The sequence below is a fragment of the Colletotrichum abscissum genome (assembly GCF_030869225.1).
Source record: "Colletotrichum abscissum strain IMI 504890 chromosome Unknown Scaffold_3.1, whole genome shotgun sequence".
Classification (NCBI taxonomy): Eukaryota; Fungi; Ascomycota; class Sordariomycetes; order Glomerellales; family Glomerellaceae; genus Colletotrichum; species Colletotrichum abscissum.
In genome coordinates, this window is record NW_026850209.1 from 795009 (window position 1) to 821635 (window position 26627).

The 26627-nt window shown below is 54.5% G+C and overlaps 8 protein-coding genes across 8 annotated transcripts; 2 read left to right on the top strand and 6 right to left on the bottom strand.

Annotated features, from left to right (window-relative positions):
- Positions 1–1069: 1069 nt before the first annotated feature.
- Positions 1070–4095, bottom strand: CABS01_01597 (uncharacterized protein; the record flags this gene model as incomplete). The annotated part of the gene is made up of 2 exons (XM_060534977.1): positions 1070–1200; positions 3528–4095. The coding sequence occupies 2 exons, from the start codon at positions 4093–4095 to the stop codon at positions 1070–1072; spliced, it is 699 nt and encodes a 232-aa protein (XP_060398166.1).
- Positions 4096–5297: 1202 nt separating this feature from the next.
- On the bottom strand, positions 5298–6570 carry CABS01_01598 (O-methyltransferase; the record flags this gene model as incomplete). The annotated part of the gene is made up of 3 exons (XM_060534978.1): positions 5298–5658; positions 5808–5985; positions 6357–6570. The coding sequence occupies 3 exons, from the start codon at positions 6568–6570 to the stop codon at positions 5298–5300; spliced, it is 753 nt and encodes a 250-aa protein (XP_060398167.1).
- Positions 6571–8521: 1951 nt separating this feature from the next.
- Positions 8522–10021, bottom strand: CABS01_01599 (uncharacterized protein; the record flags this gene model as incomplete). The annotated part of the gene is made up of 1 exon (XM_060534979.1): positions 8522–10021. One exon carries the CDS (start codon positions 10019–10021, stop codon positions 8522–8524), a length of 1500 nt encoding a protein of 499 aa, XP_060398168.1.
- A 1099-nt stretch (positions 10022–11120) lies between these two features.
- CABS01_01600 (ORMDL family protein) lies at positions 11121–11856 on the bottom strand (the record flags this gene model as incomplete). The annotated part of the gene is made up of 3 exons (XM_060534980.1): positions 11121–11165; positions 11227–11585; positions 11721–11856. The coding sequence occupies 3 exons, from the start codon at positions 11854–11856 to the stop codon at positions 11121–11123; spliced, it is 540 nt and encodes a 179-aa protein (XP_060398169.1).
- Positions 11857–15715: 3859 nt separating this feature from the next.
- CABS01_01601 (zinc knuckle) lies at positions 15716–18022 on the top strand (the record flags this gene model as incomplete). The annotated part of the gene is made up of 1 exon (XM_060534981.1): positions 15716–18022. The coding sequence occupies one exon, from the start codon at positions 15716–15718 to the stop codon at positions 18020–18022; it is 2307 nt and encodes a 768-aa protein (XP_060398170.1).
- Positions 18023–19671: 1649 nt separating this feature from the next.
- CABS01_01602 (uncharacterized protein) lies at positions 19672–20355 on the bottom strand (the record flags this gene model as incomplete). Its single annotated transcript, XM_060534982.1, has 2 exons — positions 19672–19968; positions 20233–20355. The coding sequence occupies 2 exons, from the start codon at positions 20353–20355 to the stop codon at positions 19672–19674; spliced, it is 420 nt and encodes a 139-aa protein (XP_060398171.1).
- Positions 20356–22202: 1847 nt separating this feature from the next.
- On the bottom strand, positions 22203–22478 carry CABS01_01603 (uncharacterized protein; the record flags this gene model as incomplete). The annotated part of the gene is made up of 2 exons (XM_060534983.1): positions 22203–22257; positions 22312–22478. The coding sequence occupies 2 exons, from the start codon at positions 22476–22478 to the stop codon at positions 22203–22205; spliced, it is 222 nt and encodes a 73-aa protein (XP_060398172.1).
- A 1853-nt stretch (positions 22479–24331) lies between these two features.
- On the top strand, positions 24332–26377 carry CABS01_01604 (uncharacterized protein; the record flags this gene model as incomplete). The annotated part of the gene is made up of 1 exon (XM_060534984.1): positions 24332–26377. The coding sequence occupies one exon, from the start codon at positions 24332–24334 to the stop codon at positions 26375–26377; it is 2046 nt and encodes a 681-aa protein (XP_060398173.1).
- Positions 26378–26627: the final 250 nt, after the last annotated feature.

Below are 26627 nucleotides of genomic sequence, written 5' to 3' on the forward strand. Positions count from 1 at the left end.
CTACCCCAAAAACCCCCCCAAGTTGCGTCTGACCGAATCAATTAGCGGGGCAAAAGGTGGTGCCAGCTGAACCCCCAGGTTTAGTAGAACGTCGTAGTTCATTAAACTTGGGGCTCTAACCACCAAGCGCCTTGTCAAAGAGACGACGATATGCTACGTCCGCGAGATACGGGGCTTTGCTAGCCCGACAGTCTCAGCTTAGCCTGCACACTGCTATGGATCCATAGTTGGCAGATGCCCAAATAATGACCAGCCCAAAAGCCACCGGGCCTTGTCCCGAGCTGCTAGGCTGCGCCTGGACCACAAAGAGGCGCAACATCCGCCGTATCATTTGGCGATCCTTCTTCAAAAGACCGTCCTCCATAGAGACGGTGCCCGGCTATCTGCGTCGGAGGCGTAAGGGTGTATGTATGCCCGGTTGTCAGCTCTCACGAGTCGATAGATCGCCGGCCTGCCGTTCCGTCGCGACAGTCGATGGATCAATGAGCGCCTCTTTGGTGTTCTTTACTGGCTCTTGGCAAACCAATCTGCCTACGACGGAACTTCAGAACACCTCATGGACCTCGTACGGTATGCCGTTGTTTGGTCGATAAGCCTCCTGCTTCATGTTCAAGTTACGAGACCGTAGCTAATATCATGCATAGCGCATGTCTTCGGAAAAGTTGTCTGGCACCCGTGCTTTGGCTGGCAAGAATTTAACAATATTCCCTCTGATGATATTTGGGTTGGAGTAAACACTGTGATGCCGTGCTACAACAACAAAATCTCCAAGAGCGGGTTAAGCAGCTACGGCTATTTTTTCCCGCCTCGTACCATGCATCCACGTCGCTGTCGCACGCCGCGGACGTTAACTTCTTCGGGATGAAATAAGGCTGGCTGTGGACCTGGGGCCTTGGAATTGGGCGGTTCTGTTCAGCCAACTAGCTTGCAGAAGCTCGCTGCTTGTTTGCGACAGAGTTCCCTAGGGCCGGCGGAATGGAAAGACCGCGGATGAGCGACAGAAGATCGACTCAGCCTGTGAAATATTTGGTTAATGTCTCGCCAGTGAAGGCATCTAGTGGTGGGTAGGCTAAGGGTTGGAGGGTGCGGGCTTGCCATTATCCTTCATGGCGATCTGCATCGGGCAGAAGCCAGTGGCAGCACCATTATCGAGCTTTCGGTACTGGAAGCTATCAACGTCGGCGCGGCATCCCAGGCAGTCTGCGTTTGTTAATCGGAAGGCGTCAGCAGTTGAGAAAAGGCGTTTGCTACAGCGCATGTAAGCATCGGCAGAGGCAAACACGCATATATCGACCTAGCTGAGGATTCGGTCTTCGCAAGGGTTGTACTACTCAACATGGTGTCCCGTCTGATCCCTAGCTAAACCGGCAGGCCGTATTTCACAACTACACTCAAGTGTGTCACGGGCATCCGGCCTCCATTCCGCGCCTGCTTCGTCATCAGCCAACGGCGTGTTGTGGGCGCTGCAAACGGAAGCGAGCTCCCCAAGCTATCATCGGTCGGTTCGTTTGCAAACGCCATCCCGACCCAGCCGGCAAGCGACTTGACGTCTCAATGCACGATGACCATGTTTTCGCGTGCGTTAGAGTGGTGGAATTCTCCAGCGAGAGACGAGGATCCCTCGATGGCCATTGCTCTTCGGCCATGACCTGATACTGTGCGACCGTCAAAAACTCTAACATCTGGTAGAGTTGGCAACAAGGAGACGAGTTCCTGAGGCCAGGCAAACAAAATAGATGGAAAACAAAGACTCGGCGGGATGACGATACTTGGCTTCCGCTCCTACACCCAATCAGCTGCCGTTTCTTTCGGATAAGATCTGGCCGGTACAACCAGTAATAAGCCTCTTGGCGAGTCTTTGTTCCATGCCCTCTCACTCTGACAAGTGGTTCGAGTAACGAGGGTAACACACGCGGCCTCCATTTTGTGTAATCGCAAGTACCCATCTTTGACTGCGAGGGCACGCATCATCTTTGAGAAACCATCAAAGCTTATATCACCTGATTTGTGTCCTCGACTTCAGTACTTGGTACCGAGGCTCCGTCGTCAAACTACCCCAGATACCTCTACGCCCAGTCGAAAGCCTCAGCACCAGCAAGCTTTCACACAAGCAAAGCACAGCGTGTTGTGCTCGTAGCTCCCATACTAAGCTCGAACGCCAGTGCTGCGCTAGATCCATCAAACAAAGGATCGTGATAATACAGCTTTGTTTGTTGACTGCTTGCCTGGCATATGGAGCTTGAGCACACAGGCTGACAATGACCGAGCTCACCCCAGTCGCTTTGATCTACAGTCAAAGATCCGGCCCTCCTAGATTTATCGTTCCCAACTATGCCAATATGTTAACAGCAGCACCCAGTCCTCTTTGCTCGCGGTTGGTGATTCTGGCTCGCCGTTGCGTTCGCACGGTTTACTGTACGGTATTGCTTGAGACCCATGCTCTGTATCTGGGACCCTTTCTCGATACGTGCGGCGCCGGCAGCTAGTCAACCTGGTCCTTCAATCTATTACATTTGACGCAACTAGTGCAAACTGCATTTATTGGCTCGAGCTCTTAATATTTAACAACGATCGTGCCCGGGTTGTTAGGCAGAAGTGACTGGGTAGAGTTTGGGCAAACACGATCTCCCTTTAAGGAATCTTACATCAAGTACATTTCAGGATCTATCATCTCCTGTTCAGGCTCGATCGCTTCACGTGGCAACGTGGTACTACGGAAAACTCCAGAAGCAGTATTCTTCGGTCTTCTTTTCCTTCCTCTACCCCTGGTGCCCTGGTCCTTCACCCCGTACCTGCCCGGAATCATGTAAGAAAGAGTGACGAGCCGTCTCATGTCGTGGCCCTCGATTCTCCCGCTCCTCGCCCCGCCTGCTCTTCCCTTCCCTGCCTAGGACCCTACGGCTATGGAGGGAGAAGAGCAGGAAGACGCCAAAGTCATTGCCTTTATTGCATTAGACTGAAAACCGAAGTGTAAGTAGAACGATGCCCGCCCAAATGAGCTTGTGCGGCGAGTCGTTGATTTTGAGCTGGCCCCTTCGCCGAAACACACCAACGACCGCGATGCCTTGATCCGCTGTCGTGTCAGGCGGGGGCCAGCCAGCCAGTAGAAGTCCACTGCTGAAGGGTTGAGGGTAGGTGGCTCTGGTATGTAAGGCAGAGCAGATGCGAGCGGGCTTGCTGCTGCCGAGGACAAGGGCGTGGACGATCTTCGCGGTTATGGTATCACACGTGTTATGTTACTTTTGGAAGCTGCTGCTACGGGCGGGTTGCTGCTTTTTTTCCCCCTTTTGCGGCGGCTTGAGAAGAGAGCCTCCTTTACCGTTGCTTTCGGCGATATCACAACTTATTGGTGTAACTTACTCGATTTGCGCTGGTGATTTCGGGCGTGGCAAGGCCGAGATCCCACTCGTTCGGAGAACAAGGCGTTCTCGAGAGAGGCATGGCAAGAAAAGGACATTTTCCTTGAAAACAACTTCCTGGGGGACTGCTTGGCGCACAATATTATCAATGCTGATGCCACGCAGTACTCTTTGTCTCGAAAGTCTGCTCCGAGCCCTTGATGGAACAAGTCCCTCCGTCAGCAGTGTCCGACGTCAGAGACCCGTGGCTAGTATCATCATCACGGTTATCTAGGGAATGCGCTCTACTCGCCGTATCAGATCCGGACCGTAAGGAATTGCCGACTCCGTCGCCGCGGACGTCAACGGCCCGGCGAAGGACTTCGGCTAGGAGCGCAACTCTCACTCTCTGGCTCTCATCTTCGTCTTCATCCTTCTCCTCGTCGTCACCTCGCCTCGCTGCACGAGCGTGCGATGGCTGCGGCGGAGGAGACGGCGAGGGCGGCGGCGTAGGCGGCGGGATCGGGAGCGGAAACACGCTCTGCTGCTGGGCTTCGCGGCGGCGGCAGACGAGGCACTTGCCCGGTTGGCGGAAGACGCCGGAGCATGAAAGGTCTGGGCATTCTTTGTCACCCCGCGACGAGCCGTCGAGGGAGCGAGAGCGAGAGGTGGATGCTCGTTTGTAGCATGGGTGAGTTATGTGGTGGCCTTGCCAGCAGCCGCAGGCGACGTGGTAGACGTTTTCTGCGAGGCACATTTTGTGAGATGATTCTGTGCTGCGGTGTTTCCCTTGATGGTTGGGTTGTGTTGAGTGGCGGGGATGTTGGCTTACCTTGGTATATCGTCAGATTCGATCAGGAGGTGGACTGGTTCGAGTTGAGGTTGGTGATGTGTGTCAATTGCTCTGTAGTGTTATCAAGCTTGGGGGTTTTCGAAGTCTTTGAAGGATGGGTGAGCTTTTGTTGTTTTGTCCCTCTCTTCCGTCTCTTGATAGTTGGGGCTCGGAGGGAAGTCTTGTGATATAGACCCAGGGAAGGGGAGATGCAGACATGCTTCTCGTGAACATGGCATCCGTAGATCTTTGTGATAGGTGTTGTTGAAAGTTGAAGTTTACTTTGTTCGAATAAACACAATGGCTCTGATGTTTACGAGAGAAAGAAACAGGCTGAGTGTGTACGGAGGGAACTAGGGAGGACAATGAAGACTCTTCATTTTGAACAAGTTGCTCATTTCGCGCTTGGATGTCTCCCTTTATGTGTTGGAAGTCGATTGGCTTCAAGCATGTGTAAGCCATAATTATATATACACCCACCTCAAGCATCTCAAGACTAACCTCACAAAAGGAGTTGAGTGTTCAACTTGGGAGGTAATTTCGAATACCAGTATTCTTTCCATACGCCTCTGGCTCTGATATGCGAGCCTTACTCTAGTTCCAGGAAGAGGTGGAGAGATAGGCAATCTTCAACATACTCGCTTTTAGGAGAGAGTCTTTGTTCCGATGAAAGAAATATCAGCTTGTCGAGCGGCTCGGTATGGCCCGGCCTTGGTTATTCGAAAGGGAGGCTTCTGTGCTTGCACGAAGAGGGTTGAGCGGCAACCTTATAGGCTTCCAATTAACAAAGGAATAGCAATTTGACCCAAGTGAAGCAAGTCTTCAAGAGAGAAGCAAATCATGGAGATCAAGCAGAGAGATCGTGCATTAGGTTGTGACGTCTGGATTGGTTGGTTCATAAATCTTCAGAATCAATTCGTGCTATTTCTGGATTTACCTTGATCTCTCAACTGATTTACATGCCAAATGCCGCCGAGATTTGCCTAGAAAAGGTGGCAAACAAAAGTCTCATAATTTCATAATCGTATCTTCATTTCTACACATCTACTCTAAAGTCCGCAACATCATTTCCCCTTTCCAATCTCCATTGTCCCCTGTTTATTTCTTCGCAACATCTCGCATCACACCTAATCAACCAACCTAGCAAGGTGAACACCATCATACAACGGCATCAACCAAGAATCCAGCCTCGGCTCATCATGCACGGCGCTGTTGAACTCGCGCAGCTTATCCACGTCCTCGGATTTCCAGTACGCTGCGCGTTCGCCCTTCTCGCGCTGCACCCACGGGTTCTCGTCCGAGTCGTCGGCGACGATACCGCGGCGGAGGACGTTGTCCGCGACGATGAGGCCGCCCGCACGAAGGAGACGGTTCTTGCCGTCTTTCTGCGATGCGGCGAGGATGGTGGATAGGTAGGATGGGTATCCTGACTTTTGGGCGTCGATGAAGATTAGGTCGTAGGGTTCTGAGGGGTTCAGGGTTGGTAGGCTGATTTTGAGTGTTAGTTAGGTGGGATGGAGGTGGTCTCTCACAGCCCCTTTAATGCTACCCATCTTCTTCGTTCTTATCCGACGAAGGTTTGGTGGCACTAGAGGGGCCGAAAGAGTAGTAATTCGAGCCTTGGAAGGGAATCTCACGTCTCCAGAGCGTCGCCGACAACGACGGACGCGTTCTTGATGCCGTTGGCGGCCCAGGCCTCCTCGGCTTGCTTTGCGTAGTCTGCGCTGAATTCGAGGCCGGTGACGGTGCCTTCTGGGCCTACGGCGTGGGACCAGACCATGCCGGAGTAGCCTACGTAGACGCCGATTTCGAGGACTATGGAGGGGTGATGTTTTGTTAGCATTGGTTTCTGAGTTTTGAGTTGATTTGCGTGAGAGCCGCGTGTGTCAACCCCGACTCCTTGGCTCCACGAGAATTGGCCGTGGCTAAGACATGAGGCATTGTAGAGAAGGTTGACAACCCCCTGAATTATTCACCTAGATCTCTCTAATATCTCACTTGAGTTCGGACTATGGTTGAGTTGAGTTGAGTTGAGTTGCTTCACAGGAGACACCGCGTCGCAGGTCCAAAAGCGTCCAACAACTCTCAAGCAAACCCACCGTGTCAAACGCCCACTCCTCCTCTCTCACCCAAACGCAGAAAGAAAGCGGCAAAACGAGAAAAGAGGTCGATAGAAAAGAACGCACTTCTCTTGGCCCCAATAAGCTTCGCAATCCAAATGTGGTTCTGCGCCTGGAAATTGCTAATCATCAACATGGACGTCTCGGGCTGCGTCTTGTCAATGTGGTCGTGGTAGGCGATAATGTGCGCGGGCAGGTCGGTGGAGCGGGACTCGGAATACGTCGTCACGTTGCGCGAGACGGACTCGTTTGGGTAGAGGACCGAGACGGAGGACTTCATCTTTGCTTTGTGCTTGGCTGTGTGACTTTTCTGAAGCTGTGAAATGGGCGCGGTTTTCTTGGATATTGGAAGAATCAAAGTTGTCTAGTAAGAGCGTTGTCGGTTTGTGAGACGTTATGAGGATGAGGTGAGCTGGTTGAACTGGGTCGAGTCAGGTGGATCGCAACGGGACCATTCGTCGGCACTCCTCGTCAAACAAGTGTATGAAGTGCAAAAGTTATGATTTCCAAACAGAGAAACCAGAATGGTAAGAGAGAGAGAGAGAGAGCCTGGTGTATTTATGCCAAGTATGAAGTTCCCAAACGACCCCCCTCCCCTCCTCCCCCGCCAAACGTCGCGTTGGCGTCGATTGTTAAGTCATCCTCTCATACCTTAGATGACAAGTGACAACCACGGACATCGTGTCACAACAACCCCGGTCCCATCCCGCGCGCGGAACGGGTGGACATGAAGAGCAAACGTCGCGCCCTAGTTCCGAGAGCTGAAGCAGAGATCGACCCCTCCATTCATCGGTGCGGGTTCCACCCCCACCTCTTTCCATCCCCCGCATTCGGAGCAAGATGCCGGTTGTCGAGTGTGGTCAGTAGGTAGCGTCCCCCGGTTGCGCAATCGCCCACATTCACCACCCCCCGCCAGAAGGAATAGAAGACTCCAATGGCATTCAAAGAATATCCGTACCGGACATAAGTGAGATAGAAGTAACCAGTTAACCTGCCTGTTCGGCCGAAGTCGCCATGAAAGCTCGGCTCGGCGATTGGGTGCCTTGATGGAGCACACAAGTCAGTCTGCTTCGTTCGGACTTACTTCTTCAGACGACGAGGCGCTTGGTGGATCTATCTTTACCCAACCGACCGCACCGAACTGCTACAACTTCCACGTCTAGAAATCGTCGGGCCTGACACACGGCACTTTTGGAGAGGAGGGGGGGTTGTAGTTACTTTTGTAAGGTTACTTCGATATCGACCCTCCGTTTTCGCCGCATTCTTGCCCACTTGGGGAATTGCTACCCTTTTACTTTTTGTACTTCTTTCTTGACAGGTGCTTGTTTTACAGCGGGAGGTTAATCTTGCAGTTCGATTTGAGAGAGGGGGAACGGGCAAACATTGCATCTGCCTGCACGACATCATGCGAACTTTGGATTAAATCCGTACCGGCCGAAGAAGAAGGGAAAAAAAGGGAGTTGGGATGGAAGGGAAGTTTTTGGAAACGGGTTACAGACGCGCTCGGTGCCGTTGCGGCGGGACTATCTACTGCTCAAGGTACCTTAATCCCGAGGTTCCTTACTTGAGTATCTTACAGGCCACACCGCACCATCCCATGACAAATGCCGTTTCTGTTTCGGGAAGGAGGGGCGGTTCCGAGGGACGACTACTGCACAGCAAGGTGATTCTTCAGTGACACTGTAAATAACCACATCAAAAACCCAAATTGCCGACTTATCTACGTAACGGCGTTTTACACTCAACCTTTCTCTTGAACACATACCGTGCTTAATGGCTGCGCGTAACCTGTTTCCTTCTAGATTCACTTTCTCATCAAGGGCAAATTCAGTCATAAAGTGGTTTCCAAAGTGTTGTATTAAGGCGGGGGAACATTAATGTCTAGTGACCTAATTAACAAAAAACTACACAACTAGAAACAAAACCCTCCGCGATATATCTAGCAACAAAGAGACGGAGCGACAGGAAGTTACTCCTGACAGAATCAAGTCTTTTGTTGCCCAAAAATCCCACGCCAAGGGCTGATGATTCTCATATGCTCTTCCGCTCAACACTTTCCCCTCCCTTTTCTCTTCAAGAACAACGACCACTGATCTCCATATCATACGCTTCACCTCAGAGGCAGGAGTCTACTTGTTTCCAGTAACTGCTTTCCAATAGCTACTCTACAGTGGGTCATACCCCTCACAGGCCCTTTTGTAAAAGCGTCTTCCGTTAGTTGATAGAGACACTTAGAGGAAGAAGGCGGCGACCAGGAGAGCACCGGCAAGCGTGAGAGGCGCCTTGACGTAGCTGCCGCCAGCGGTGACGACCGTGGAGGGCTTGCCTCCAGTGGTAGATGGCTGGGTGGGAGGCTGCGCCGGAGTCTGGGCAGGAGGCTGGGTGGGAGGCTGCGCGGGAGGTTGCGCGGGAGGTTGCGCAGGGGGCTGAGCCGGAGGCTGCGAAGGGGGTTGAGAAGGAGGTTGAGAAGGAGGTTGAGAAGGAGGTTGCGCAGGGGGCTGAGCGGGAGGCTGCGAAGGGGGTTGAGAAGGAGGTTGAGAAGGCGGTTGCGCTGGAGGCTGAGCGGGAGGCTGCGAGGGAACAGTGGCAGGCTTGTTCGCAGTGACGGTAGAGTTTTGGTAATGGACTCTGGTGACCGTAGGGCAAGGCGTGCTCGAGGCCTGAGGGGTGACGGGAACAGCCTTCTGCGAAGACGCGACGACAACGACGGAGGCCGAAGACGCAGGCGGCACAGCGCGCTGGGAGGAGACCACGACAACGGGCTTGGAGGAAGATGAAACGGCTTTCTGCGAAGACAGGACAACGACGACGGCAGAGGTGGTGGCCTTGGCGGTCGTGGTGGTCTTGGGCTTCTGGGAAGTCGTCACCTTCTTGGTGGCCGAAGTGCAAGGGGTTGTGGCGTTATGACGGCGGCTGGAGGTTACCACTACCTTGGAAGAGGTCTTGGGCTTGTGGGTGGTTGAGGGCTTCTTCGAGCTGGAGGAAGACTTGCCGGAGGAAGACTTGCAGGGGGTGGTCGTGGGCTTCTTAGAAGTGGAAGACACGCAGGGGGTAGTGGTCTTCTTCGTTGAAGTGCTGCAAGGTGTGGGTGAAGGCTTCTTGGAGGTGGTGCAAGGAGTCGTTGTGGACTTCTTGGAAGTAGAGCAAGGCGTGGACGTTGGCTTCTTAGAGGTCGTGCAAGGAGTGGTGGTAGACTTCTTAGACGTAGAGCAAGGCGTCGTGGTGGGCTTCTTAGACGTAGAGCAAGGCGTCGTGGTGGGCTTCTTGGACGTAGAGCAAGGCGTCGTGGTGGGCTTCTTAGAGGTCGTGCAAGGAGTGGTGGTAGACTTCTTAGACGTAGAGCAAGGAGTCGTGGTGGGCTTCTTGGGGGTTGAGCAAGGAGTCGTAGTAGGCTTCTTGGAAGTTGAGCAAGGAGTCGTAGTAGGCTTCTTGGAAGTTGAGCACGGGGTAGGCGTGGGCTTCCTGGTGGAAGTGGTGCAAGGGGTAGTCGTGGAGGTGGTCGTGCAAGGCTGGGTGACGGTGACGACCTTTGTGCTCCAAGTCCAGGTTGGTCGGCCGGGGCCGGGCACAAAGACCCGGGACACGGTCGTCTCGAAGATGGTCTGCGGGTCCAGGGGCACGGCGGGGAAGTCGGGCTGCGACGGCTGCCAGCCGGCCGGACGGGTCGAGGTGAACATCTGGGACTGGGCCAGTCCGGAGAGGACGGCAACGGCGATGGCGGTGACCCTCATGATGTCTGAGAAGGGGGGTAAGGTGGGAAATGAGAGAAAATGGTAAAAACGATTGACTGAGAGACGAAGTGAAAGGTTCCCGCCTTCCCTACACGATGACAGTGAGCGAGTGACTGATGAATCGGATGAGGATGAAAGAGGAGAAAGTCTGGAGTCTACTCCTCGACTCGCTTTACTTATAACCGTCGGCCTGGTGGCCTTCGGCGACCTTGATCCTTGATAGTCCTTCATGTCTGCAAGGCTTGTTGAGTATCGGTTGCTCATGATGTCGGAAAGAGAGTTTGGGCCGGATGGAGCAACAATCAGACACCGGGGCTCAACATGAAGTTCGTAGACCTCAGGGTTGTGAAGCCATCGAAGCTTATGCAGAAAGCTTCTCCCACTTGATCCACTTGGGACGCAAGCTCCTCCTCCTTCCTCCAGATTGACGGAGCCAAATATCGATGGCAACAAGTCAAGGTTTTTTCTTCAAGCCACTGGAACCTCTGCGGAATATCTCAAGGCGCCGTTCTGGAGCTAGACAGCCAGGCCAGGTTGCTTGCGAATACGGTCTCCCATGAGAGATACGTTGGTTTTGGCGAGTAAGAGCACTGGAGGGCGCGAGTGGTTGAAGTCTTTTCACGCATTGCCGACACTATTGGCGCTCACTATACGATCTTGATGGGGCAGCTGCATGTTTGAACCTGTGCTTGGAAATTGATGAAAACGCTTGGGTACATATTGGTGGCGGGACCTCTATCGGACCTCTTCCATCATTTGGTCGCCTGCCATTCGCTTTTCGTGATAATTCTGCAGCGCACCGTATACCTTTGGTCATGATACTCGACACCCACAGCTTGTTGACTCCGATGAGCGGCGTCCGTAGTTGTGACTCGAAAACGGAAGAGTGGTGATTTGTGCACCTTGACGGAGCTCTCGACGCGGTCGAAAAGCCTTGCGCTTGTTGTCTCCAAGCTCCCCTCAGCATCTGCAGTCTGCAATGCTCAGCTCTGTGTGTTCCGTGTCGGACCATGCTCGCTATGTATGCCTTCTGTCGACTCCATTCTTTCCCACTCTCGGAACACGCTTCCCAGAACCTAACGCCATATTGCCGCGCATTTTAGTAATCGGAGTCATTGAACAGACCGAACCGCATCCGGTGGCTCTGCGTAGGTTGTCAGCTTTGAACTTTGTATGTCTTGTGTCAAGAAAGGGGGAAAACATACAAAAGGCAGCTTGGGGATGACAACTGCCAACACAGCCAAGAAGTTGATGCTAAAGTAGGCGAGGTCGTAGTGCGTGTAATGCGTGCTGAGGAGGAACAGCACGATTGGCACGCTGAGCAAAAACTTCTTGGCGGGTGTGTATTGAGCCCCATCGTCGATTTGTTCCCACATGTTCAGGTTATCAAAAGCACCGCCGTTGAACTCGAATGGCACGCCGCGAACGTAATGAAACATGATGTAGGATCCAAACATGTACGAGATATTCGTCAGAGTCCAGGATGTCTCCTGTGACACGCCCGGCATGACATCGTAGAATATCTTCAAGCAAAGGATGAGGACGAAATGGATTGTCCAGGCGCCTGTAGACGGTGATTGTCAGTTCCTGTTTTCCTACCTTCCAATGGGACTAGATGGGCTGGCACGCGACCAAAGCAAAGAGAATGGAAAGGGGCCATGGGATAGCTTCCGATCAGGGAGCTTCGCGCGGGGCTCACCTTTGGCATTGACCCAGTTCGCATTGAGGTTGGGCACGACGGCCTGGTCGCTTATCTGCTCGAGTGTCTCTTGGGGTTCGTAATGGACCTGGAGGATACTGCTAGATCTCCTTCTGCGGGCACCGGGTTCCGCCATTGCTCTGTACGATCCGCTGCCACTTCGCGGAGGATTTGTGGCCGCGTCGTACGAGACGGTGCGAGAGAGGAGGATTGGGGAAGACAGTTTGGCGGTGTTGAAGGGGGCGTTGGGGTGCGAGTTGGGTTTTGTGGGTGAAATGGAAGAGGGGAAAGTCTCTGCGGGCTCTCGGGATCGTCGTCGGCGTCCTCGTGATGCTGGGGTTCGGCGGAGTGATGAATTTGTCGTGTGCTGGCGGCCCCCTTGATGATGTCACGGGGAAAGCGAGCAGCAATTGACGTTACGTTGAGTTTGATGTTGATGCAGGTGTTGTATATAGGAGATGCTGGGACTGAATGTGGTTGAAATTTGATGGAAGCGAGAGTAGAGAAAAAGGTGTCGTCGGGACAGTCGAAGAGAAGCGAGAGCGAGATTCTGGCTGCGAATGTTGGGGATGCCGTCGTCGTAATAGTCTACTTGGCAATGGGATGAAGGAGAGGATGGGACATTTTCCCTTAGATATTCATAGTAGGGTAGCAGCAGCAGCAGCCAGCGGAACGGGGGCACTCAACTGGGGGGTGGAGGGAGGAGGACAAAAAAGAATGGGGCTATTGGACAGTCCCCGACAAGGCCACGGCACAGGGCCTCAGGTGCAGGGCAGCTGCGCGTGCAGGCAATGGGAACCAGGCACAGTGAAGACTCCACTCATCCACTCCTTCCCAGCAAAAGACACGACAGGACAAACTTGAGATTGGGATCCGAGCCGACAGACAGCTACAGACAACACCAGTTTCCTTCACCTTCCCAGTTCATGGCAGCCAGTGCCAGCCGACACGAGCGTACCGAGAGGAGGACACATTGATGCGGACGACGGGCATGGAGCCCACCCCACCCGGTCAGGGTCGTTCAGGGGACCACCCCAATTTCAGCGGGTACGGGAGACTTGGGGAGGGGGGAGTTGCATACAGTATAAGCACTGGCAGGTCCTGATGGAAGAAAGAGACGGGAACTGACTGGATGGACGGGACGCAAAGGCTCCGGAACCAAAGGAGGACTGGACGGAATTGGACCTGGACCAGGGACACCTGCGTTCACAAGAGAGAAAACAGAGCGGGAGGCAGGGCAGGCATTCCCGCCTCTGGGAGCCGTAGAAGGTATGTGCGGATGGCATGGGAAGCCCGCCACTATCTCGCTCTCAACTTGCAAAGAGGCTCTTGCACCTTATCGCCTTGGCCCAGGAAGCTTTTCCACCAGGTGCGACATGCCCAGCCGGTACACACACCCGACGATATGCTGCTCGATTTGACAACCTTCTCCCTCCCCCACCATCGAAGAAGAAGAAGAAAAGAAGGGACTCTGATCGTTGCATACAGATCCTCACCCAGCTCTCACATACAGCACACGGCATACGGCATGCGCACAACCCTGCCGAGAGCACGGCTCCACAGCTAGACTAAGCACGAGAAAAGATCGAATACCTACCTGCATTCTCCGTACATACAGCGACGCGTCCCGCGGGAAGGGCACTGATGGCCGACGTGAAGCACAGCCAGCCAGACAGACGGTCAGACTCAGACCCAACATGCCACTGTCCTGCCGCACAGATATCCGTACTGTAAGCTCCCCTGCGTTTCCTGGCCCGGCCAATCGTGTTGCAGGATGGATAGCGCAGGACGGAGGCCGGAGCAGCATGCGGCGTAGGTTCACAGGCGCATTTGCTAGCGAATTGGGGTCAGGAAGGGGTTTCCCTGGCCAGATTCAACTAGGAAGATGCCCCTATTTCCGACATTTATTGACGGCAAATCGGTGGTCAATGGCCATTGGGGAGGATGAGATACAGCAAGCAATGAGCAGACTGGCCAGATGTGGAAGCACTCTCACACCCATCCGGATACAACCGCTGGATCGACCCTATCACACAGGACCGCCTACATACGCGGCATGAACATGCCATCCAGGACTGAAGAGAGGCTAAGCTTTGTTGAGCCGGAAGGAGCACAGCAACAGCAGAGCAGCACGATCATATACGGCCCATGCGTGCCATCTTCTCTTCGCCTCACATCATGACATGGATCACATCACACCTGGGGTTCCCGGCGTCTGGTCATCGTTTCCAGATCTGCGTACGGAGACGGATGGAGGCGCGCAAAGAAGGACGATGGCGGCATGGACCCTCCTCCCTAAGTTGTCGATGCCGTCCCAGATTCCGTATTCTGTACTCCGTACTTGTCTTCCCCAAGACATACGGTGTTGCTCGTTTTCTTCCCACCTTTCCGCTCCTCGATTTGACAAAAGTCATCGTTATCTGAGCTAAATCTGTCGCCCTCGGCTCCACTAAGCGGGCTGTGCGACAACTTATTGCCTGTAGTGGTTCGTTGCGTTGCGTGGGATGGACGGATAGGCAAGAAAAGGAGACGTGGAATTCCTGGACATCCGGGATATCTCACCGAACCACACAAAGTGCGTCACTGATGGAATGCCAAAGTTTCTTGTCCACATTAGGCCCGACCCCTGGTCACGTCTGCCGATATCGAGCTGTTGCAACACGCATAGGCGCAGACGTTTAGCCAGCTGATGTTGTAGAGATACGTGAATACTAAACTACATTCGAGCCCATTACTCATTGCAGCTTCATACTCGCGGGTAAGTTCGTGGCGTGTCTTGCGCCCGGACGACGCGAAGTTCCAACACGCTATACCGTGGTCACACTTTGGACAGAAAGCAGCAGATTCATGAGACCACGATATGCCCGTTCCAAGGTGTCGCATAATACCATACCTTTCCCATGGGCCATCCATTGAACCCCTCCAACTCTTGCCCCAGTTTGTGTAACTCGTCCGCCTGCCATTGTCGACGCTTGGTCCAGGTGGCAGGTGTGCAGAAAAGTTCTAGCCTCATTTCCGACCACCAGGATCTCATTTCTACTTTCCTCAGTTCTGCGGGTTGCGGATTGGATGTTTGTAATTAGATGAAAATCGATAGGCCCGAGGTGCCAATTCTAGAAGCATTCACTTTCGCTTCCGAGTTTCTGCTTTGCAAAATGACACCGACCAGTCCGACACCGCCTCAGGTGGGCACCGACCTGTAATTAGTGAAGGTCCCAGGTTTGACAGGGCAATCAGTCGGCTCCCCTGGTTAAGCGAGGAGAAAGGGACCTGCCTTACATAATGACTGAGGTGAGAGATGCAGATTGGCACTGTGCCGTGGCCCGCACCTCTGAAAAATCGAACAAACCGAGGCGAGGTGTCAAGGTGTCTACGGAAAGACGGGACCCGGTAGTACAGGTAGTGAAGACCGACAGGCAGAGTCAGCCGCGGCCAGGTGCAAGAGGTCCGGCGCGTCGGTTTGGCGACACAAACGCGGTTATTCTTCGGCCGGCCGTTTTTTTGTGACGTCTGGTTTGCTGTGGGTACCCGACAAACAACCCTGCATACAATTTTTGATCAGAGGAAACGGCGGTCTCTTCCTGTTGATGCCGAACGACGTCGAGAGATACTGACCGTTGAGGTTTTATCCGTTCTCACTCAAGCACTCCGATCGCTGGATTTGAGCAAGTCTATCCGCCGGCGAGTTCCCAGCGGATCGGAATTAGGGTTTCTAGGTGCGACTGAGCATTGTCATCCTCAGGCAAATCGCGAATTCTCATGACCTTGGAGTTGTGATTCACATTCTCATTTGCCGGACACACGAATGCGAAATATTCCAACTTGGGAAAGACATCGCGTTTTCCCGGAGTATTTCAGCACGGCACCCACTCATTTGAACACCTGACCCCTCAAAGTAAGGCATTGGAGAGACGTCGAATTTTGTTACAGCGTGGTATATCTTACAGTACACCGCAGTCACTGAATTTTCACACGCCGCCATCAAGCGCTACATCATGGAGGCATCAGAGTCAGCAGCACAAGCCGTTCCGGTGCTTAGCACTGGGAACGATGCCAAGCGAGTATCGAAGAAGCGGTCGCTGGAAGACGTTGAGCAGGGAGATATGATGCCCAACGGATCACAATCTCATCGGGCCTCATCGCATGAGCCCGAGGCCAAGCGAGCGAGAACGGAGCAAATCGGTCAATCAGTCGAGCAGGATGTGTCAATGGACTCGGAAGGCGCCGATGAGGGCGAGCTGGAGGAAGACGGAGAGGTTCTACCTTCCGAACCCGAATCCGAAGACCAGAGGGTCGTCGCCGCAGGGAGTGGAGGAAACGCCGAATCTCGCACGCGTTCAAAGGCGTCTTCTTCGGGGGAAGAGTCAGATGCAGGCAGCAAACGGACGACCCGTTCAATGTCGGCGGCGGCGAGTGGCCCATCTCAAGTTGGATGGAATCAAGGCATCACGTCCCAGATCCGGACATCACTTGGAGGGCCCAAGACCAAGGCCGCACCGGTGCCGGCCAAGGTCTCTATTGCTGAGGAGGAAAGCGCGCCTGCTGCCACACCTGCATCCGATTCTCAAGAAGCATCTGCACCGACCGAGGCAGCCGAGCCAGCCCAACCTGCCCAACCGGCATCAAAGGAGCCCAAAATCTCTCGACAGCAGCGAAGAGCCGAAGCCGCCGCTCTCGAGAAAGAAAAGGCACAAAATGAAAAGAGTGCTTTCGTCTATGAGGGTATGACTTTCTTCCAACCCAACAAGAAGACGCTTTTGCAACCAAAGGGAAACAACCTAGGCAGTGGAGTGTGGAGATCCAAGTTTAAGAGCTGGGCCCAGTCATTCATCAGCCGCAACAGCGAGCAGGAGCAGCTGCTCACGCCCGAAATTCTCGTCGCCGCTCTGCAGGACTACATTGCGCACCGGGCGCAGTGGAATAAGAAGAGGCAGTCCCCGGCCGCCACCACCGAGTCACGCAAGCCCGAAACGAGGACTGACATGGCCTCCATCCTGGCGTCGGCTGTGAAGAAGCCTACACGCCAGCTAGGATCGGAAGAGTCGCCCCTGATCATCCACGACGACGAGGACGAGGTCGACGACGACATTCAAGAAGTATCACCTTCCGGTGCCAGACGGGAGTCCAGCGATCAACATTCGGCTACAACACCATCTCAAAACGACGTGGTGGAAGTGGTGGACGACGAGGACGAGGAGATGGAGGAAGAGCAAGGTGAGCCTGGACCGGCGATCATGACCGAGGAGGAGGACCTGGAGCAGCAGCGAAAGTACTTCCCTGGCCTGGCAGACACCGCCCAGATCTGCGTGTACTGCGCAACTCTCGGACACACCTCGATGGCTTGCCCCAACACTCGTTGCAAGTTCTGCGAACATACCGACCACTTTTCGTGGAACTGCCCTACACGCGAGAGGTGCACTAAGTGTCGCCAGCTCGGCCACGGCAAGACCCAGTGCAAGGAGAAACTCATTCATCTGGATGAGGAGGGTATGGAGTGTGCCCTATGTGGCTCCCAGGCTCATCAGGAGAACGAGTGCGAGAGAGTCTGGCGGTCATACAAGCCTCCGAGGATGATCAAGAAGGTTAAGCCGTTCCCCGCCTTCTGCGGCTTTTGCGGAAACGAGAGCCACTACTCTTCCGATTGTCATCTGAACCGTGACAGACCGAAAAGCGAAACGTGGACGCTCAAGAACAGACACCTCTACGTCGACAAGAACGCAACCGATGGCCCGATCAGCGACTTCGCTAGTCAGCCCCAGAACCCCAAGTTCGCCCCTCTCTCGATCAAGGGCTCTGCAGCCAAGCGAAACCACATCTTCTACCCCGATAGCGACGGGTCGGAGGAGGGCGAGTTCATCAGCCAGAAGGTGAAGCCGCGTGCTCCACTCGGCAACATCCAGATGTCGACCAACCTCCAGATCAACGCCGGCAACTTTGGACCACCACCGCAGACGCAGTCGAACGGGCGCGGTGGCCAGCAGCGAAATGGGTGGTCAGCGCAGCAGCCTCCCCTCCCTCCAGGACCTCCACCTCCAGGACCGCCACCACAGGGCTCGTACTCGCGAATGTCTAGAAGCCACAACAACCAGTCGCGCCAGCCGGCGAACGGTTTGCCCCCCAAGCCCCCAGCACCGCAGTCGCAGCAACACGGGCGAGCAGGACCGAATCCGCCGAAGAAGCAGAGGACAAGGAACCATTCCGGAAACTCCAATGCGGGAGCCGCGCAGCAGCAGCAGAACGGTGGGGGCTCGGCGGCATCGCGCCGAAGGGGCAAGAACAAACGCGGTGGGAAGCAAGGATGAGCGTTTGGAATGATTGGCCAGCGCGCGACGCCGTTGGAAAAAGGGGCGTACAGTACGCTGGATGAAATGGATGGGTGTGTGTCGCGCGACCGCGGGCGAAGAAGGTGGCGGTAGTGGTGGTGCGAAGTCACGGGAAGAGGCGAGGAACATCATGTACGACAAAAGTGTACGAGTTGCGACCAGAAACCTCGAAGCGAAATCGGAGGGAAGGAGACTCAGACAGCAGCGTGACGATGCGCGACGGAAATGCGCGACGACAGCCTTGCCTTTATGGTTGGGTGAACGACTATGGACGACACTGGCGCGGCGAGGGCGGAAGGGGGGTGGTGGTTAGCTTTACATTTTGCAAGCGGGAAGATGGAGTTGCGTCGGGCCAATCGTTGCGCATGCGCAAGTTGACGTGGACTGATTTCCTGCGCACAACAGTATTCCCTATCTCGGAAGTGGATCAGGGTCACTAGGTTGACCGGAAGCCGGGTGCGGGAGACAGACAGTAGGTGTTTTGGAGAGGACTCGGGATCAGTAGTTTTCTTAATGAACCCCCCGGTTATTCGCACAGAAAGCTGGTGGGTTAGAATTACTACTATTTTGCGTTTTATAAATTTTCGTCGTCGGACCTGGTGTGTTTGACCGGCCTGTGGATGGATTTTACATCTGGATTTTGAATTTTTTTTTTCCATCACTTGAAGACATGGATTTCGAGTAGCCGAGACCGAAAAGTCTCGTTCTGGGAAACTAACAAGGGATCATGTCGATTTTTGACTCATTGCGAAATGCCACGACATTGGGAAATCATCCCTGGCTGGCCACTTTCGTGGCTGGGGGAAGAAAGATTGAATCATTGACGGTGAAGAGGCCGTGTCGTCTAGACGATGCTAACCTGCTCTTTACCGCAAGTTGTTTCGGCATGGGATGGACATAGTCAAGGGTTAGAGGAAAGCGATAGGACAGTTTCCGCGCGGCTTGGGGGGGGGGGGGGGGGGGGGGGGGGTCAAGAGGTGTGTGTACTTGGTGGTGTGGGGGTGGGGGGTGGTGGAGGGGGAGAGGAGGGGGGGGGGGGGGGGGGGGGGGGGGGGGGGGGGGGGGGGGGGGGGGGGGGGGGGGGGGGGGGGGTGGTGTAAGAAGAAAAAGGGACAAAAAAAAAGAGGATATCGTGGTCTTCTTGTTCCCCGGGGGCGTGTCTATTTTGTTCGTTTTGATGTATGTCGGTAACTTGGTTGAACATGGACGGCGCTTAGGCTTGGTGTGTTAGTCACAATGTCGACCACGTCGTGGGCATTGCCTTGGTTTTTGCACCCTTGGGAAACGCTTGGGCTTCAATATAAAAAATTTGTCGTGGACTTGTTGTGTGGACGGACGAGGGTTTTTGACGATTTGTCGGTGTGTGTGCGTGTGTGGTGTGTAAGTGCGTCGTTGCGAACTTGCGGTGCGGTCAGTGTCTGGGGGCTGGGTTAAAGTTGTGGATATGATTTTTTCTTCTTCCTTTTGTTTGAATGTTTGGTTCGTGATGCATGGGTATTTTTTGATGCAGTGGTTTGGTGGATTTTCATAGTGGATATAAGACTAGGAGTTGGGAGACCGGGGATGTTGGGTAGGGGTTATTGGTCTCGGGAGGAAAACGTGGGTTGTGGGTTTTTGATGACGATGGCCTAGTCATTTGGGTATTTGGGCTCTCGAGTCTTGGGTCTTGGGTCTAAGGTCTTGGAAATGTGAGACCGGGTTGTGTTGACGATGGACACCGTGGACCACAGGCCCTCATGGGTTTTGGGAAGAGAAGAGTTCTGTCGCAAAGTTGTGGGATATGTGTTTGGTTCACCGGCGTCGATGGACTCGTTTTGCGATGCTCCGGGACGGCGGGATTGACCAGGAGATGTGCATGACGTGGCTCCAAGGGTCTCTGCTGTCCCTGTCTCTCTTTTACCGCTGGGCTTGGCTGTACCCCTGGTCTGATGATGGATGTAGTACGGATAGACATGGGGAGTTTTGAAAGTTCTTGAGTTGAGAGAAAAAAAAGCTTGTGGTTTGTCGGCCGGCATGGCATATGGGATTGGTACTGGGTGTGCGGTTCAATGGTAATGAGACCGGTAGCGAAGGGAGGGTGTGGTTTTTTTGATAATGGGGACGATGCAGTCGTGATGTGGACACCAGGTGACGATCAACCAGGGTTGAATTTTTATGGTCTCATGGGTTGTGGTTGTCGGTGTACGTACGGACGGAGTACTGGGGTTGCCTTTAATTATGGGTGATGGGTGAATGGGTGAATGGGTGATGGTAGTCTCCAAGGGTTGTCTGTGACTGTGACGGACGGTGTGATGCAAAGTGCTGTGATGCATGGGAGTTGCAAAGGGGAAAGAACAAACGATGCGTTGAGAAGAGTCGAAGCTTCTCAGGGCGGGTTGTTTTGCTGTGCTGTGCTGTGTTGTCCGTTTTGGGGGGAGTATGTTGACTAAAGTACTAAGTTAGGTTGATGTACGGAGTATGCATACACGTAGACTTAGACTTAGACTTGAAGTTGACAAGAGAGATCATGGGACGGATTGTATGCAGGTCAGTGACATTTTGTGGCGGGAGTCTGAGAGATGCAGGAAGAGGACCCGGACCCTTGCGCTGTTGCTCAGACCAGACCGTTGACGCGGGCTTGGGATCATGAGGGAGCTGTTTCGAAGAGACTCTACGTAATTAGTAAGGTACCCCGAGTTCTTGAGCTTGAGTTGTGGTCTGCAGTCTGTGGTCTGTATCTTTGTTGTGGGTGCTGGTAGTGGTGGTGGTGTTCCGACCTGTAGTTATGTCAGCCCCATTTTGTTCTATGGTAAAGAGGTCGATTTGGGGGAATGGTTGTGTGCTTCAATCTGGAGACAGCCGAGCCAATTCAAGAGTGCCTTGCCGGCCTGTGGACGAATTGCTGTGGAGTCGTTGGATACTGCATGAGCCATGAGCCACGAGAAGGCCGGCCGGGTGGCCGGGCTACGTCAACCTCCAACCTGGAATTGGAGTTTCGTGGGAAGCGTCTGGCAGAAGGAAAGGATGGGATGCGCCGGTTGATGTCCGAACCCGCAAATGCGCAAACGAATTGTGGGGGTTTTGCATGGGTCGCCGAGTGGACAGACGAACCTTTTGGACGACGTCTCTCACCGCGTGGGATTCGTTCGGTTCTTTCAGTTGTTCCTAGGATAAAAGACTAAGGTGATTGGTCAGACTTCAAGCTGGCGACGGTTTCCCGTCTGATCCGCGGTTGATTCGCGGACGAGAGCATTTGCGCGACGGACCTCACTGGTCAATGGGCGAACGTATGCAGAATGCGGTGGATCGTTGAGAGAGAGAAGAGTCATAACTCTCATCCATCGGCCGTGGCATGCATGGGGGTGTGGTCGAGGGTAGGAGCGGACGACGACGCTAGGTACTGTATCCGCAGACGTACTGCAGCAGCGGAAGTGGACTATGCGCGGCAAGTCAACACCCTTGAACCTGCCTTGCCTATGCCTATGCTTCTGGCTTCTCTTGCAGTCTTGCTGAGCTGGAACTTTGCCGTTCGTGCGTCCATGTCCGGAAAACCGTACATTTGCCAAGGGGAGACTTACATGGGATAGACGAGGGGTTTTTGGCCACAGCCCTAGCCTCGCACGTCGTCGCCCTGTGTTTCGCGAAAATGGAGGTATGGCTGGCACGGCTGGCTGTTGGATGGATGGTGTGGCGTGGTGTACACTGTAAGGTAGGTTGCCAGCCGAGTGGTGATTAATGTTGTCTTTCACGGGCGAAGGCGGTGGTAGCATCTGGTCGACGGTTTCAAACAAGACTCAGATCATTATGCCACAATGCTGATCAGGTCACCAGAGGTCGGTTCTCCCATCTTTCGAGGGCGAAAGCGAGAGCGGGAAGGCTTCAACACCAAGCCTCAAGATCGAGACTGTGGACGAACCACGGCAAGAGGGGACCCTTCGTTCCTTTCGAAGTTGATGCATCTTCCATGCTAGCGGGCTCCCTCCTCAGACTACCACGCTACCAGGCCAGGATAGATATATCGCCACGCGGAGGGGAAGCCGAAAACATTGAGTAAGAGGGCTCGAAGGAAACGCCGGACTCTCGAACACATCCTCCACCATACCCATGATCATCAAAAGATCCACCCAGCAGGCAAGACACTGGGAAGCGAATCCACGGAACCGAAAGGTCGTCCAGTCAGTCAAAGTGGAAACATCAGACGGGGGGGATCTGCCTCTGTCAAATGCCACAGACACTGTCACACAGGTAGTGTAAAGGTAAGATAGTGTGTGGTCAGCGCTTAGACTTATAACACCCAGCACGAAACGACTGGTCGTCGACGATAGACGCGCTCCCGTAGCTCCCGTCCACCTCCCCAGGCACAAACGCGTACCTTTCGCGTCTCTGGCGAATCACAGCGAGGCTTGTCGTCGGCTGCATGACCAGCCTCCAGGGTTTGGGACCAATGGGGTGTCATGTTGACGGACGTTTGACGTGCCGGTGGAGTTTTTGACCTCAGAGAGTGGAGACATGGCCCGTGAGATCCAGATAGACTTAGAGTTTTGGCGTGGGATAGAGTTCTTATCGATAGCGCTTCTCCCACAATACCTTAAGGTAGCCTTTACCTTTTTGGCTTTTGCAGAGAAACGAAAGAAAAGACCACCCATGACATGCAAGCTCCTGCTGCTGCGCCCGGGGCTGGCTCGGACGATGGGGCCGGCGACTGGGAACCGGGAATGGGAATATCCAGTCATGGGTACGATAGTAACACCGGACAGGACAGGCCCAGAAAGCCACACAGATCAAAAAGACCACCAAGAGAACCAGCAGGTATCCTGCCATGACCTGCAAAGGCCCGCACCAGATAGACACAAGGCAGTCTCATCCTCGGGACGCTCTCAACCACTGGCACGACTTGAAACAAAGTCCTTGGCGGTCGGGGGATACCCTCAGAACTCAGGAGAGAGAGAGAGAGGGCTTCTGCTCTGCTTGCGTTTCTGCATTTCTCTGCAGAGCTAATGCAACTCCCTTGCCCTCATGGCCTCTCTTTGGACTCTTTTCTTACTAGAGGTACCAAGCCCAGATGGCATATTCGTCTCGTCTCCATCTCTCATCCTGCTACCTTGGACCAACGTGGTCGTCCCGCGCGAAGAGTGACAAACGCACAACCAATCACACGACCGCAACACGTCGCCAACTCGCCATTTCTGGACACTCTTCCTACAAAACCTTGAACCGCATCGGGTGTGTGTGGTGGTGTTGGTGGTGGTGGTGGTGTGGCACGAGCTTCACACGCTTAGCACACGTCCCCCGAATCCACAACCACAACCAGCATCCACGCCCACACCTTTTCTCGAATTCCCCATCTTTACCATGGTAGGGACGTGTCTCCCATCCCGCGCGCCCGGGGTCCATGTCTCTCTCCTTCTGGTAAGTCCACAACGTCTCCATACTGCGTACACAACAACCGCGTGGAACCTCCATGGGAACTGGTAAAAAAAGAGAGGCTACACTAGTCTTGCATATGCAGGTCTCGACAGAGGTGACTCACCCGCCAGTCGTTCCCACCGAGGAGCTACGGGACGATGCGGCCAAGGGGTGGGGTTTTTTTGAGCGAGGGGAGGAGGCTGGCTCCGCCGGTTTCCATTCAATCTTTTTTTTCGCATGTGTAGGTGTAGCTGTAGCTTAGGTGTATGGAGTACATTTTCAAACCTTGCTCGATGGGATATCCAGCAAAAAAAGACTGAAAATAGTGTGTGTGGTGCTCTCGCAATCAGTCCCCCCCATGTAAGTGAGAAGAGGGAGAGAGTATATTTGCCTCACCCTCCCGCCACCCAGATTTCGTTTGGCCTGATTTTCGAGACCTGCTTTTCCTCCATCTTTCATTGTTTCCAATCTTGATATCCTCCCGTCTTCACTTTTTTCATAAGACGACGACGACAGCTCATACATATAACCTTGGCTTATATACCGAGGTATCATCCTAAACTGGTATTACTGTGAGAAAAGAGGTTGTGAATAGCCTCATTGGCCCATTTGAAGAAAGAGAATCTGTTTCAGAAAAAGAAAAGAGAAGAAAGAAAGAAGACCGATTCTTGATATACTCCCCATCATCCAGTCTCTCGAAAAGAATCGTACTGCTCGACCTACCTACCTCACCTTACCTGATACCCACCATACAAATACTTTCGGTGTTGAACCAAAGTCCGGACTCCATTTGCTTTGGTATATCCCACAACCAACATCACACCTCCCAACACCATCCACCAACATCGACTTGTCGAGTAACCAACACCCCCAGCCTGGAGTCCACAACGACATGAGAAGACAATGGCCGCCCACCAGACCCCGTTCTACTGCCTCTGGCAGAAGGAACACGCCCACCTAGGCGCCGCAGTCCTCGACCTCCTCCCAAAGCGCGACATCGCCGCCCTCCGCCTCGCAAGTCCAGCCTGCTGCAACATCGCCACGAAACCCCTCTTCAAGCGCGTCCGCGTCACGTTCTCCGCAAACACCTTTACCAAGCAATCCCGCATCCAGGCCCTCGCCCGCGTAGGCCACCACATCGAACACCTCCACTTCCACTTCGCCCACACGGACGCGACCTTTCTCCCGCCCCTGGTGCACCCGACCACCGGCCGCGAGATCTCCTTCCTCTACACCCCGCACACGAGCATGGCCTCCGTCCTCGCCAGGCCGAAATACGCAAACACGGAGCTCGGCGAGATCCTCACGCAGCAGTACCCGCCCCTCTTCCACGCCGCCACAAACGTCCCCAGCTTCATCAACGCCCTGCGCTTCCTCACAAACATCCGCCACCTCACCATCCGCTGCCCGGGCCAGGACCCGCAGGAGCGCTACCGCCGCGACATTGTCGACTACGCCATCATGTCCCTCCGCATCGCCGTCGAGCGCGCGCCCCTCGAACGCCTCGAGAAGCTCTCCCTGTCCGGCATGCACCCCTCCTCCTTCAACTACCTCCGCCACGTCCCCGGCTTCGGCGCCGTTCCCTCCGCGGGCCGCCGCTGGAAGCAGATCCGCAAGCTCAACATCTCCGTCGAGGCCTGGGACTTTTACGGGCCCTCGCCGGGACTGGACCACCTCAAGATCATGGACGACTACATCCGCCAGTTTTCCGGCACCCTCGAGAAGCTTCACTTCACCTGGCTCGGCCCCAAGGGCCCTTGCCCCATCGCCCTCTCCGCGGACCCCCTTTTCGCGCCGCCCAAACACAGCAAGAAGCTCTTCGCGGAGGTGACGTCGCCCATGTCGCCCTTGCCGCCGGCGCCGGCCCGGAAGCCGATGCACTTCCCCCGCCTGCGGTACATGCAGGTCCGCAACGCCACCATGACGGCCGCCCAGCTCTCCGACCTGGTCGACGCGCACCAAAAGACAGTAAAGGAGTTCGACTTTGACAATGTCGTGCTCATCAACGGCGGCGACTGGGACGAGGCCCTCGCGCCGCTCATGGAGAAAAACCACCCATCATCATCGTCGTCGTCATCCGGCCATGGCCACGGCAGCGGCAGCGAAATCTGGTCCCAGCACTCGCGGAGCAACTCCGAGGCCGGTAGCTTGCACTCGGACCCGGAGCCGTACCACGATGATGACCTACCATCGCCGTCCGCCGCGGCGGCCGCTGCCACTCGAGAACTACTCGACTTTGACATCGGCAGCGAATTATACGTTGACGAAGAACTATTCGATCCATATGACGGCCTCGACGAGGATCTGGCTTCAGACCTCGCGGCCGCGAAGGAGGCCAGCACCTCCTTCAGTACAGTACTAAAGAAGAAGCGTGTCCACCGGCGCAGAAAGCACCGCAAGGACGACGGCGACAAGAACAACAACAAGGAGAGTAGCAGCTCAAAGGAGAGCCCATCGCGGCACCACAGAAGCCGCAAACACAAACATCACAGGGAGCAACCATCCGTCCCAGAAGAGGACGACGTCTTCCGCCCTTCGACTCCGGTGCCCATTATCACGGCGCCGATTCAGGACATGTCCCCGCACCCGGTTCTGCTTCAGCCGGCCGTGTACGACCCGAACGCTAGCCGGCTTTCAGACCCCAACGATGGCATCTCTTCGGTGCAGCGCAACATTGAACAAGAGGAGGCGCACCGCTTGCTGGCCGAGGACGCGGCGATGCGGGTCAGCGCGCTCCGCAAGGCTAAGGCGGCGGTGCTGATGAAGCTCTCGAGGGAGTTTAACCACCGCAAGGGTTCGCCAGCACCAGCGGCGAACAAGGACAGCTGCGGACTGCAGATGCGGTTGAGAGAAGGGCTCTTTGGAAGGAGCTTCGTGAGCGTGCTACCAGACGATCGGTCCATGTCGAGCCAGTCGGCGCTGGTGCCGCTAATGTTTACGAGATCATGATCATGTATGCCCCAGACACACGATTCTGTATATCTGTTATGTAAGTCGGGAACACAAACACAGCACTGTGTATCCTCTTGTACGGACGGAACTTGGTTGGTCGGAAGGATATGGCGGGAAAACATGCCGGATATTGGCCTGGATAGGCCGGCGGCGACGACAGGAGGCATTATGACTTTTGTAATGACTTGACGATACACTACTTTTCTTTCACTGTCAATTTTTCAAAAAGATAACAACATTTCAAACA